The following is a 14,301-nucleotide window of genomic DNA, read 5'->3' as shown; positions in this document are numbered from 1 at the left end:
TATGGGTTCATGGTCCATAACGGAATAGTCAGACGGTAGATGATTATTGACGGTATTTTTAAAAATGTGACCAGCTAGTCCCAGAGAGTTGTTGGTGTTAAGTGGAGCGTTCTTGAACTCGCGTTTGGTACCATATAAAATCCTCCCATCTGGTGTTTCGTACTTGCTGATGGCATTTGTTGGACCCAACGATACTTTTCGTCTTTTTTGCCGAACATTTGATGGTGAGCTTGTATGAGATCCTTCGTTTGTGGATTGCATGACTATGCTGATACCTACTACTTTTTGGTTGGATGAAAGAAAGGATCTACTGATAAAGAAATAGGTGGGAGAAAAAAAGAGGTAGAAATTTTTAACGAAGCACCTGTTTCAGATCATGCATAGTAAATGGTTTCTTCTGGCAACTTGACCAACTGCTTGCTGCATCATTTCATGCTGTTCTCCACGGGATAGTACTCCTGGGTGAGTAGATGAAGGCATGACAACCACCTATTAACGAGAGAATAGACTCAACGTTTGGTCAAATGTATAGTGTGTAGATGAAATAATGGTTCAATTCGATTGGATCATGACCTGTACTCCAACAACAATTGGGTCGTGAATACCCAATTATACGTCAGTCACCTTACTTTTCAAGTGTAACAAGAAGTTACAACCAACATATGTACATTACAAGAAATTAATAAGCTGTTACCGCTTATTGATGTGCTTGTACAGGCACCTTATCATTTGCTTGTATGTTAAAACTTAGACAATTTGTTTATAATTGTATTAATGATAAGTATTACAGATAGTATTGCAGGCACTTCAATAGGTAGTACTCCTTCAGTACAGAAATGAACTTACAATTGGCGGCTTGGCTTGGTTCCACGTGACCACATAATAAGTAACAGTTTCGCAGAAGAACATGATACTTCGTTGGGACAAGTAATTTGAAAGTAGGGTAACTAATATTTAAAATGCCACAAATTTTGATTACGCCATGTACCATTTTGAGTTACAACTAGTTATATATATGTTACAATTCATTACAACTAATGAATTTGCAATCGGCAGTTTTTCGTTTTATCTAGTTAAAACTAGTGATATTACAACTAGAAATTTCCTGATATTACAACTAGTGATACTACAACTAGTTAATATCCGATGAACCTTTCCTCTTCTCTTGTTTGTGCAATTGCACTTGGCACAAACAACAAGTCCTCCCCCCAACACATAAAATCTCATTAGACACTTTAATAAGTGTCTAATGAGAACATAAAGATGGTCGATTCGAACCCCAAAATAATTGATGTAGCGAGGCCTTCTCGAACATCTCATTAAATTAGCGAGATCTTCTCGAACATCATCCAATCTACTGGCTGCTATTTGGCACCCAAGAACTTGATTTTTGTGTGAACCCTCTATTGATGACACTGCAATTGAAGTTAGAGGCGGGTTGAAGAATACTAATAATAAATTTCAGGCACGGGTTCATTGTCACCCTTCAATAGAATGATATGGGAAGTGTGAAGTAATTTAAAATGAAAGGTGGACGGAAAAATTTTTGTTGTTGAGGGATATACTACTGCACTCGCGCTCTTTTATAGTCCGTCGGACCCGAACAATGTGCTAAAATATCACTGGACAATGCATATGAGGGCAAACAATTTTGTCATGGCAGTGGAAGCTGTAGAGTTCGATGCACGCCATTGAACTGTGTCACATCTGTTCAGACAATAAAACAAATTATGCAGCTTTTGTCATGAAATGATCTGTACACCAATATTAAGGGTCATGTGGATAAACAGTTACACATCAGTGACCTGTACATTTCACTATGTACGGATTGCGTTACAACCAGTTAGCTGTATGTTACAATTTATTATAACTAATGAATTTGCAATCAGCAGCTTTTCGTCTGCTCTATTTAAAACTGAATAATATTCCAACTAGATATTCCCCGATATTACAACTAGTGATAATACAACTAGTTAATATTCGATGAACCTTTCCTCTTCTCTTGTTTGTGCTATTGCCCTTGGCGGTTCGATAATTCCTCCCACTGACACATTAAATTTCTTAGACACTTTATTAAGTATCTATTGAGAATAGTTACGATGATCGTTTCGAACCCCAAAACATTGCGTAGCGAGACCTTCTCGAACATCTCATTAAAATAGTGAGATTTTCCCGAACGCATATGAGGGCAACTAGTACATCACGGGAGAAGAGACTGTAGACCCACATGCAGTGCCTGAACCATGTCGGATAACTTTTGTTACGTACAAAGTGCCAGATTTGTAGTACCGACAGTGAATATACGTGTTACGTGCTGTTGCTAATCGTTTACAGACTTCAACACATGTTTGCAGCTTTTATCATGTTTTGGTCCTGTACACCATCTTTTAAGAGAGCACCTATATACAGAGTTACACATTAGATTCATGTACGTTTCACTGTGTGCATACACAGTTACACTGTCACAGGGAGGTATGACAGCCCAAAACAACAGTTTCTTAGCCAAGAGTCAGATGTGTAACACTCTATGGCCTTGGTCAGTGTATGACCCAAATTTACTACCTCTATGAGCAGTTCGTACCTCCTTCTGCTCCAATGCTCTATAGGGGATTTCAAATTCGACTAGAAATTTTATATATGTTGTAACTCAGAACGAACAAAAAGGTAAATAAGAACTTACGAATTGTAACAATATATGAACAGTTTGTCAATCGTATGGACAAAATGTTGAACTATATTTTTAGTATCGATACTCTTAATAAGTGTTACGTCGTGTCACTAATCAGCATCAGAAAATAAAATAAATTTTACAGTTTTTATCATGGTAAGACCTGTATTGTAACATTAAGGGTACCGATGTGAATACAGAGTTACACATCAGTGACCTTAATTTCGACAATGTGCATACACAGTAATACGTAAAACATTGTGCATAAAATCTCACAATGAATGTCAATTTTTTGGCCCAGAGTCAGATGTGTAAAACTGAATGGCTTTGGTCATTCAATGACCCACAATGTGATAGTACCTGAATAAGCACCTCCTTCTGCTCCTGATGCTTTATTAAAGATTTTCAATTTGACAACTAATTTCCTTGAATGTTGTAACTTAGGACGAACAAAACTGTAAGTAAGAACGTACGAATTGTAACAATTTACAATTAAGGTAACCATTTGTGCATCATTATACAATTCATAGTTTCAATTAGTTGGAGTCATTAACACAAAACAATTGAACAACACAGGTGATTTTAGATAAAAGAGCAATCATATAACTTCACAAAAAACTTTCAATGTGACTTCACCAGTTTCATTCAACTATACGACTGCATCTACTGTTAACTCTATCTTCTAGATCAACTGCCAAAATGAAAAGTCAACAGTACAAGGACGTCAGTGTAACTTTGCCTATAGAGGATACATCTCCGACAAACTACAGGCGAAGTTCATATCATATGGGTCGAAAAATTAAAAGTGCTGTCAGCGAAAAATTGCTATTAGAAGCAACAGAAAGGCGACCGCTACCGATATCGTCATGAAGGTTTTCATTTGTCGAATATCTTGTTTGATTCGGTGCACATGATACGGGAAAGAGTTTGGTTCATTTTGCACTGTTCCGGGACTGTCGAAGGAGCTTTCTCTACTTATTGCTTGTCGATTAGGTGAGGGAGGATAGTAGTTAGCCTGAACTTGCTCATGATTCCTCCCTATTGGATGACACCAAGCGAAAAAAACACAAGTTTTTCCTTCACAGACGAAGTACAGCAACCCCTTCGTTGGTTTCTGTGACTCCACGATCTTCAGCCCAACCCTTTTTCCACAGTGACAGTACCGATATTGGTACCTTAACTCAGTAGATCCGCCACCAAAATTGCTCGATGAAGACATTTCAACGATCTAAAACTCCTTTTGGGCCACATAAGCTTTTGTGTTTTAACCTTCTGTTGAAGTAGTGGTTGTGTGTCGACCAGGAGCTAACACGGACCAACACACAGGTGGGAGTTAATATGTGGCAAGAAACGATATAAACTAGCTAGTAGTAACATAATTCTGGAGAATTAGTAAGTATAGAATAAGTAACATGTTTCTTGAAAACAAACACAAAACCCGAAGTACACATAATGAATACATTTTTTGGGTGTACTTTTATGGTAATTAATACAAATTTTGCGAGTAACTACCAATTTGTTAGGTTATGTGTTTGGGTATCCCGAGTGGGAGTAGTGTAGAAGACGTCAGTAATAGTGTGTTGGTGTTGGTTCGTAATACCAATTTAAATACGATGCTGAAAAAATTTAGCACATAATAGGATGCAGTCCAAACTTCAGACTCACAACTGCTAGAGGTTCAACGATGTGGCGTTCCAGCTTCCTACTTTTGGCAGTTCTTCCACCCCAATTCATGGGACGACTAAACATGTCAATCACCTAATCAATATCCAATAGTTTCCAAAACATGTAATTGACTGTGTAGACACCAAATTTTTGTCAAATTTTGTATTTTCTCGAATATTTTCTATTTGATGAGCAATTTATTTTCTTGTATTTTTTAAGTATATTTTGTCTCATTTTTTGTAGATTTATTTAAAAAAAAGAAGAAAAAAAGAGAAAGAGAGAGAGAGAAGGCATGATTTGAAAAAAAGAAAAAAAAACAACTAAACCCATTTGACAAAAATCCCTTGGTTCCCTCCTTATTCTGGGGGATTGACAAAAAAGGAACGGCGCTTTTTGGGGCTCAAAAACAACCTAACACACAAAAAACTACTCCCTCAATTCACTCTCTCAAGACACACACAAGAAAAATCAGACAAGCAAAGAAAGAAGAAAAAACTAACTCCTCAATCTCCCTCACTCTCTCGGCTCTCTCTTGGAAGTCAGAGACAAGAAAAAAAAAAGAAGCACTTTCCACTCCTCACTCTCTTCCTCTCTCGGATTTGGGCAGAAGAAAGAAGACAAGAGGAACAACAAAAAGGGCTCCCTCTACACATTTTCTCCCACAAAATCAAAACACAAAAAAGAAAGGGCAGCTATCGGCCAAGGCTTGGAAATTTCATCAAACTTCAACCGAAAGATTTTCATATTCATTGAGGTATCTCCTTTCATTTTCTCTTCTTTTTCCAGCTTTTTATTTTCTAATTCGTTATACTATAATCATGTGTAGACGTTAGCTTTGTTTCTTTTCTTGCTGGTTTATGTTGTCATTATGTTGTTGGGTTGCTGAATTTGGGAATGGCATAACTAGAATTAAGGAAAAGGAAATGGGCCCATGAATGCATGTCAAGTGCTTGTGAAAATGCCAAAATGGAAAAAACGAATTTTAGGGGATGTTTTGCTTTATTCTAGCCTTTTTATGTTGTTTTCTTGTCAAATTGAAATCATGGTTGTAATGTAGGAGTTATAAGAAGGGTTTTGGCATAATTTTTATGATTTTTGGTGAAGGTTTAAGAGTTATAAAAGAATAAAATCTGGACTGATTTTTTGCTAGTTTGACCACTTTGTTTTCCTTTTTGATAAAAAATAACTCCGAATATGGAATCTATGCGAAAAATGGAGTGGGGAGGTGTATTTTGAGAAATTTTGATCACCGGAAAGGTCGCCGGCGGTGGCGGTCCGGTGGCGACGGCGCCACCGGCGGCCACCATGGCTGCCAGCCGAAGCTTCTTCGGTTGGCCGAAGAAGAAGGAAAGGAAACGTATGAGGAAGAAAAGAGAAAGAAAAGAAAAGAAAGAAAAGGAAAGTGGGTTGGGCTAAGTTAATTTTTTTAGTGGGCTTGTTTCTTATTTTTTGGTTGGGATAGAAGGTCGGAGCCCATGTTTTTTTTTGGTTGGGTTTGAGGGATAAAAAGACGGGCTGGCCTGCTCGTTTCTTTTGGGTTTCGGTTAGGCTTAGGTAGTATCCGGCCCAAATAAATAAAAATAACGGCCCGATGGCCTTTCTTCTCCCAAATCAGAAATCGAATTTTGCACTTTGGCCCCTGATCTTTGGAGTAGTTTTACTACGGCCCATAACACTTTAAATTCTTTTCAACTCGGTCCTTATAGTAATTGCACTTTGGTCCCTGGATTTTATCTTTTATTTAATTTTTGACCTCTGAACTTTGGAAAAATATAATTTTTATCCCTGAAAATTTTTCAATTTTTGCAATTCAGTCCCTGATGAATTTTGACTCTCTTTATTATGATTGTTTCTTTTCTTTAATAGCTAATTATGCTACTTTTGAATATACTTAATTTGGAAATTTTTTAGATTTACTTAAATTTCTTTACGTCTGACATATTAGCGTGAATTTAGTACTTGTATTATTATTTTCTTTTTCAATTAAATTGGTCCCATGATCCTTTTGTTCATTGTGAGTATAAATAGGACAATTTGACTCCATTTAGTCACCACTTCAAACGGGAGGTACTCCTATTTTATTATTTCAATGTCAATTACGTGCTCTTATGTGCTCCTATGTGTTCCTATGTGTTTATATATTTTTATATGCTTTATTTATTTGATTTAAATATTCATTCAAATTTTCTTATATATGTTTTAGTTAGTTTTTATAATGATTCGAGAGGTATTTAAATACCTCAAAAATGTAATAGATAGGATAATTAGATTTGTTTTATTATATTTTTCCCTCCTAGATTGTAGTTAGGCGCTCCCCGATGTAATAGATAAGTTGTGTGTTTATGTGGCTTATGTGTTATGTGTTTTATCCGCTTTTTTTAGGATTTTGGCATCTAGATATTATGCTTACGTGTTATGTGTTACGTGCTCTTATATGTTTATTTGTTTTAATTTATGCTTTATTTGCTTCACTATGAATTGTTAATGCATGACGTCACCACACTAGTCCAACGCTAGTTGTGGCTTCTCTCTTCGCTTACTTGCTAGTCCAACGCTAGTAAGGATTTTTAGAAATGGGCTAGTCCAACGCTAGACCCTTTAGGCCGTCTTGCGTTAGATTCATCTTTGTGTGCTATTCACTACATTTTCATGCATATTTTCATCTTTAGGATTTTTTCTCATTTGTATGATATTCCCTATTATATTATCCCCTATCCTCTATAGGTGCTAATCATGTCATTTAGAATTGCATCTCATTTAAGCTAGTTCATTTGCTTGTTCATGTTAGGATAATTATTTTTCAAACATGGGAAATAGGTGATTATAACTTTTTAGTTCAAATATCCCATTAATCCATGTATAAGAAAATTATGTCACGAGTTTTTGTCTCCCGTACCCTTTATGTTGCATTCCCTTTTTCTTTGATCACTTATATATATGTATATAATTTATTTTCTTTTTTATTTTATTTTAATTTAATTTCATCATTCGCATACTTGTGACACTTTCAAGGAATCATTTTGGCCTTCGCAATTAATGCGATTGGTTCAATTAAACCCTTGAATGGATATTTTGGCCCTTTCGATATTTTATAAATTTAGATTTGCATCCATGTAGGAGACATCCAAATATGATAAAATTAAGGGTTAGATTAGGAAAATTTTGACTAAACCTCGCAACTAGCTTAGACTAGGTTGAAAGGGTGCCTTAGGTTTGAGTCAATTAAACATTTGCCTTCCCTTTCTTCAACCGTGACTTCCGAACCTATTTTCTCTTGTTTTCAAAGACCTGGAGTTGTCAAAAAGGGTTTTGATTTATTTTATTTTTGTCAAAAATATTTTTTTGGGTGACTTGGTACACCAAAACTCCATACCAAGTGGCGACTCCTATCTTTTCTTGAAAACCCTTTTAGACTAAATTTTGGACCCGAATTGTCGCATTCTTTTTAAGTCCCATTCTAGGTCTTTTTTTATTTATTATTAATAAATCACATCTTTTTATTAACATCTTTTTTTTTTATCCCGAAAAAATGGGGCGCGACAACTTGGCGACTCCACTGGGGAAGCTAGAGAGTCCAAACACTTGGTTTAGTTGTCTTTTCTTTTTCTAACCATTTCACTTATCATATTTGGATGTTTAGGTTGCATATTCCTTTTACTTTTACTTTTTCCTCATTTTTAGGTTTATTGCATTTCACACACGCGACCGTCTCTCGATATTCACGTATATGATGATTTGTTATTTACTTTCATTTATTTATGTTTATATACTTGTATCGCGCTTGCATCTTGGGTGGGGGAATATCACCTTAGAGCCTCCACACGTGTTTTAATTATAATCTCTCCTCTCAAAAGGAAGCACTTCATACGTGCATGCATTATTTTTACCTTATTTTTATTTTTCTCGTGGGCGCCATCCCACATCTCCTTGTAAGATTAGGATCGATTTCCTTAGGTAGGCGGATGGTGTGCTCTGCGCCCATAGCGATGTCTAAGGGATCACTCAAGCCGCCGACCGAAGGTTTTGGGATTGATGACCCTTAACTTTTTGGTCTGAAGGCTTGGGAGCCTGAAACCTTATCGAGTCTAGATGCATTAGTAAGCCAAACCTCATGCATCCATATTAGAAATTACCTAGAATAGAGTCAACCTATCCAATTAGGAACACTAAGCACGAGGGGAGGGATTTCACCCCTCTTTCTTTGCTTTATTTACTTTTCATTCTTGTATCATTTATTGTCACAACGTGTTATATGTTACTTGTTGAACTAACCTCTCCTTGTTTTCCCTTTTTCTGCATACACAAACTTTAGAAATAAGAGTCCTAACATGGTACTCGTTTAAGATAAGACCGCCTCTTATATCAAGCATGTTTAAATTTTAGTCAATTGCATATGCATATGTACTGCACATCATTTTAGGCTTACCCCGGCATTTAAAAAGGGCACTTTTAGGTCACATTTCAATTATTTCATTGTATATTTAATATGCTTTAATAAATTGTCATCATGCATTAACCATAGAGGGAATGCCGCATAGGGAATCCTACGGTAGGAATAAGTCACCTTTTGTCTCGGATATGTAATCCAATGAGACTTGCATGTTTATGATTTTGTATTGCCTAAGGGGTAAAATCCCGAGGTAAGGTACTAAGAGTGAAATTCCTCCTCAGATGGCTCCGTGCAGAATGCTGAACCAGATACCTCGGGAACTAACAGACTGGAAAAATAATATGACACATGAGGTGAAAAGACTGTTCAAATATGTGGGACATTTACCGAGTCTTCTAAGCATAACCCCAAATGTTGCAATCATTCAAGCTCTACTTGGGTATTGGGATCCAGAAGGTTCTATTTTTCGATTCGGTGAATGTGAACTAACACCAACTTTAGAAGAAATAGAAGGATTATTGCAGATACCTGGGAAAGGTTATCCTATGATATATCCAACTAATGGAACAACGGAACAGTTTTATAGGTTTTTGAGATTAAGGCAGGCTAGTATGAACCAACATCTAGATGCGAGATCGTGCCCGTTAGAGTTTCTGTATGAACGATTTGGAGAAAGAGGGTCCTATGAACAGTACCGAACAGATTTTTTTATAAGTAAGGAGCAATGGGTAGAGAAGCGAGTGCAAGCGTTTGGATTAGTTTTGATCAATCTGTTGTTGTTCCCGCAAAAGCATGGAAAGATCACATTTTTCACTATCAATATGGTTCAGAGCCTATTTTCAGGGATTAATGGAATGACCCCTACCTTGGTGCCTGTAATCATTGCCGACATCTTCACGGCCGCTACTGAATGTCAAAAGAAAAGAGGTTTCTTTTATGGGTCAAATTTGATACTCCAAATGTGGGCAATGGAGCATCTAGCGAAGAGAACGCTCAATCCTTTGGGATCTTGTCTCCCCGCAGAGAATTGGATCGAATCACACCGAGAAAGGGTCAAAAAGTATTATCGAATTGCATCTCCGACTCAGTTTATTCAAGAGTTCGATAACTTGGCACCTGAGAAAATACAATGGATTTTGGATTGGACAAAAGTTAGGGATCCGGTTTTCACGACTACCCAACACAGTTTTATCCCCCTAGCAGGCACCAATGGATTGGTCGCATATGTTCCGCAACGAGTCATGAGGCAATTTGGGTATCCGCAAAGAATTTCGATGATACAAGGGATTGAAAATATCAGACTCAACACAGTTGCTGAAAGTCGGAGCATGGTATTGGAAGTTTGGGGAAATCTTCTTAGTTTAGAGAGCTTGCACTTGGATCAAGTCAACAAATTGGAACCTAAGGTCATTTTAGAGTATAATGAGTGGATCAAACTGACAGTCGAACAAGCACGAAAGAAGTCACAGTCCGCTCCTGTCAGCCCTGAAGAGCAGATAGACAAGCTGAAGAAAGAGCTCGAGGATTATCAATTGCAACTCATAGTGGCCGACCATGCCCTGGAAGATGCCCGAGCACAATTAAAGTGGGAGACAAGAAAAACTGAAAAGTTGGAAAAAGCGCTGGATGCATTTGACAAAATTCAAGAAGGAATTCGAAAGCTTAGTATAGGAAGATCTAGGGAGTCTCAACGTACTAGTTTGGTAAGGCATGAGGATTTTGTAAAAATGGTCAGCCGAACCATCAATGAAGCTGTAAAAAATGATTAAACTCGTCAGTGTTTAATGAGAATTTCTACTTTGATTTCTACATTCACTTACAGGTTTGGAATTGGGATTTTACCCCGAAGGTGTTGCATCATATTAGGCCTACCCTTGGCAGAAAAGGGCTCCCCCATAGGACATGCATTCGAATTATTTAAATATCTACTAACTCATGTTTTTTTTTCTTTCTTTCTTGAATAAATTACAGCAATTTGACCGAAAATCCAACCCTAAATGAGTTTCTTTTCTCCACTATCAGGTATTTTTCACAATAGCTACCCGAAGAAGCCCCATCATCACCAGGTCCCGAAGTAAAGCCTTGAGACAGTCTGTAAACATGAGTTCAGTACCAGAAACTTCGGAAAGATCTGCTATAGTAACATCGCCGGACTTCACAGCATTGGGAGCTCAATTAAGTGAGGTACTTGGTAAGTTCAATGAGTTAAGCGCTGAAATGGCCGCACAAAGGCGTGTAATTGATCAGCTGGTCGACAGCAACAATGGTGGTGGTGTCCCAAACGACCAAGAACCTATCGATAATCACCCACCTGCACAAGACTATCAACCACCCCACACATCCACTACCCAAACACCTTTCCCTCCTCCTTTCGCTAACCCTCTTGAAAATACCTTTACCCGACTAAATTCAGACTTTTCCTATATGCATCCGAATTATGTATTGATAAACCCAACCAGTAGCCAAATCCCTCAAATCCATCCACAAACCAATCTGAATATCCCCCCAACCCTCAGGGACCCCACCACCATACTGCAGAGCCTTTTGTACTAGATACTGCATCTCAAGGGAAGGCGGCGATAGAAGAACAACCTATACCCATTGACAAAGATCTGTTAAGAAGGTTGGATCGATTCGATGATTTTATGAGAAAGAATCAAGGATTGAGCAAGCATGGTGGGTTAGATTACAATGAATTGTGTCTTTTCCCGGATATTCAGCTACCGTTGGGATTCAAAACCCCTAAATTCAGCAAGTATGATGGAACTGGAAATCCAAAGACGCACCTCAAGATGTTTGCCAACAAGTTAGGTAAATCTGTGGATGATGAGAATTTGCCTATGCGTCTATTTCCGAAAAGTTTGGAGGGAGATGCTCTAGATTGGTATTCAAATTTGAAGTCTAGAGAAGTCAAGACCTGGTTGGATCTATCAACTGCTTTTGTGAAGCAGTATGAATTTAACTGTGAGTTGGCGCCAACACGAACCACACTGGAGGGTACGAAAAGAAAGCCGTCGGAAGATCACAAGACCTACGCAAAACGGTGGAGAAAGTTAGCTGCCAAAGTGGAGCCTCCTATGATTGAGGAGGAGATTGTTCGCACTTTCATCAAGGCCCACGATCCACCTTATTTTGAAGAGATCTTCCGCATGACTGGAAGTCCATTTGCTGCTATCATTAACAAATTGGAGGAGTATGATAAATTTGTCAAAGCATGGAAGATTGTTAATGTGTCTGCATTAAAGTTGCAATTGGATGCTCTACAAAATCAAAACAGCAATGGGAAAAAGCCCCCATTCAAGAAGAAAGAAGGTGATACTGCTTTTATATGGGATCAAGGCCCGTCTTTCAGACCCAGAAATCATCCCACCTATTCTTTTTCTTACCCGTATTACACCAATCCCCAACCAGTATACCACACTACTACCCAATTCCATCATTCCCGACCAAATCATTTGAATACCTCGCCCTTACCTCCAACTCCACAACCTGTCTTTCAAAATCACTCTCGTCCCATTTATCATTCCAGACCAACCCTGCAAAACAATAACCCTTCTCAAAATCCTTTGCAAACCAGTGGAATTCAAACTCGGAAGCAATTTCGAACCTTCACCAACTTGGGCCGACCTATTGATCAGTTGTATGAGCAATTAAAAGCAGTTGGAAAAATTGGCACTGTTCCTCCCAAAATCTATCCCAGAGGTCCTCCTGCCGGTTATGATCCGCATGCAATCTGTGCTTATCATTCTGGAAGTCCAGGTCATATCACTGGCAATTGTTGGGCTTTAAAACATAAGATTCAGGACATGATTGACTCTGGAGATATTCTTCTCAGAAGAAAGGGAGAGCAGGGACCGAATGTTAGTAAGAATCCTCTACCTGAGCATGGGAGCACTGTGGGGGTTATCATCGCTGATGAAGATTTTGTCGACCCCAGTCAGTACATTGTAGATGAAACTGAAGTATTTGGCGTGATGGAGACTGACCATGCGGAGATGAGGAAACTACTGTCTGTTGAAGAGTCCATAACTAAGGATAGTGCTGAAGAAAAGTTAAAATCTTTTGTGTTTGAGAAAGAGGAATCGCTTATGGTAGAAGGAGGGCCTTCCGAGATTGACAATTCTGAGGTTCCTTTTATTTTGGATCTTCCATCTTTTGAATGGGATATATCAGAGCCTGCCATTCTCGAATTTCCAGAACAAATGCCTGTCAATAACTTGCAAGAGGTACCATGGAACTACGAGGAGCCCAGTCTGTTAATTGGAGGTAAAGATTGCTTGAAGGAAGATATATCTACTATTACTAGATCTAGAAAAATTGTGGGAAACTCCGATATTGATGTTCAATCCAAGGCCAAGGTTAAATCTCCGACACCCAAGCCTCGTGTGTCTGAAAATGAAGTTGTAGATTTTCTGAAGATGCTGAAAAGAAGCGAGTACAAAATAGTGGAGCAGTTGGATAGGATGCCCGCTCAGATTTCTTTTTAGAATCTTCTCTTGACTTCCGAGCTGCACGGAGAAGCATTGCTCAAAATTCTGAACGAAGATCAAGTCCCTAAAGATATTCCGGTGGATAAATTTTATAACATTGTGGGGAATGTACTTGCTGCTAATCATATTACCTTTTTCGATGATGATCTGACTGCAGAAGGGATCGGACATAACAGAGCTTTGTATATATCGGTCCGTTGCAATGGAAAGCTGTTGCCGAGGGTTTTAGTGGATAATGGGTCAGCGTTGAATATCTGTCCATGGAACACTCTCACCAAGCTTGGATTTCTTGATATTAAACTCCGTCCATCTGCAACTGTGGTTCGAGGATTTGATGGTTCAAGGAGGGAATCTATGGGTGAAGCAGATCTGGTATTGGAGATAGGCCCTGCTCAATTCCAAGTTACTTGCCAAGTCATGGACTTCTCCAGTATTTACAACATTTTACTTGGAAGACCTTGGATACATGCTTCCAATTCAGTGCCATCTTCTCTGCATCAAATGTTGAGATTTATTGTGAATGATCAGCTCATTACTGTATTTGCTGAGGATGACTGTACCATGATCATTGATGCAAAATTCAAAGGTAAAGACAGAAAAGGGACTCCAATTTCATCTCATCATGTTGCTGACATAGTCTCTGTAGGATGGGCATCTAGGGATAAGTCGTTGACTCAATCAGATTTGCCAGAGGGCAGTATTATGATGGTGAGAGAGATGATCCGAGGCGGATATGAAATAGGAAAAGGTCTTGGGCGAGAATTGTAAGGAATTTTGGAGCCGATAGAGATCCCGACGCAAAAGGATACATTTGGATTGGGATTTCATCCGACTGCTAAGGATATGAGGGAAATGCAAGCTCGAAAACAAGCTGAAAAGAAGGGCAAGCAAAATGTCTTAAATGTCCCACCGCTGTATCACACCTTTCCTCGTCCATCAGAGGTGATTATGTCAGAAACGAAGAATCCTGTGGAGGAGATTGAAGTGGACCTGTCTCAATTATTTGTCGGGGCCACTTGTGAGGAGGAGCCATCGGAGAATGCAGAATTTTTGTCAATTACCGAAAGAGCTATTCAGAATTGGACTGC

The 14,301-nt window shown here is 38.5% G+C and overlaps 2 protein-coding genes across 2 annotated transcripts; both read left to right on the top strand.

Moving 5' to 3' along the window:
• The first annotated feature begins 9,004 nt into the window (after positions 1–9,004).
• LOC113750500 lies at positions 9,005–10,492 on the top strand. The gene has a single exon (XM_027294465.1). The coding sequence runs from the start codon at positions 9,005–9,007 to the stop codon at positions 10,490–10,492; it is 1,488 nt and encodes a 495-aa protein (XP_027150266.1).
• Positions 10,493–10,823: 331 nt separating this feature from the next.
• On the top strand, positions 10,824–13,981 carry LOC113750499. Its single transcript, XM_027294464.1, has 3 exons — positions 10,824–11,162; positions 11,240–13,126; positions 13,211–13,981. The coding sequence occupies exons 1-3, from the start codon at positions 10,824–10,826 to the stop codon at positions 13,979–13,981; spliced, it is 2,997 nt and encodes a 998-aa protein (XP_027150265.1).
• Positions 13,982–14,301: the final 320 nt, after the last annotated feature.

The sequence above is a fragment of the Coffea eugenioides genome, chromosome 10 (assembly GCF_003713205.1).
Source record: "Coffea eugenioides isolate CCC68of chromosome 10, Ceug_1.0, whole genome shotgun sequence".
In the NCBI taxonomy this organism is placed as follows: domain Eukaryota; kingdom Viridiplantae; phylum Streptophyta; class Magnoliopsida; order Gentianales; family Rubiaceae; genus Coffea; species Coffea eugenioides.
This window is presented reverse-complemented; position numbering and strand designations above follow the sequence as displayed.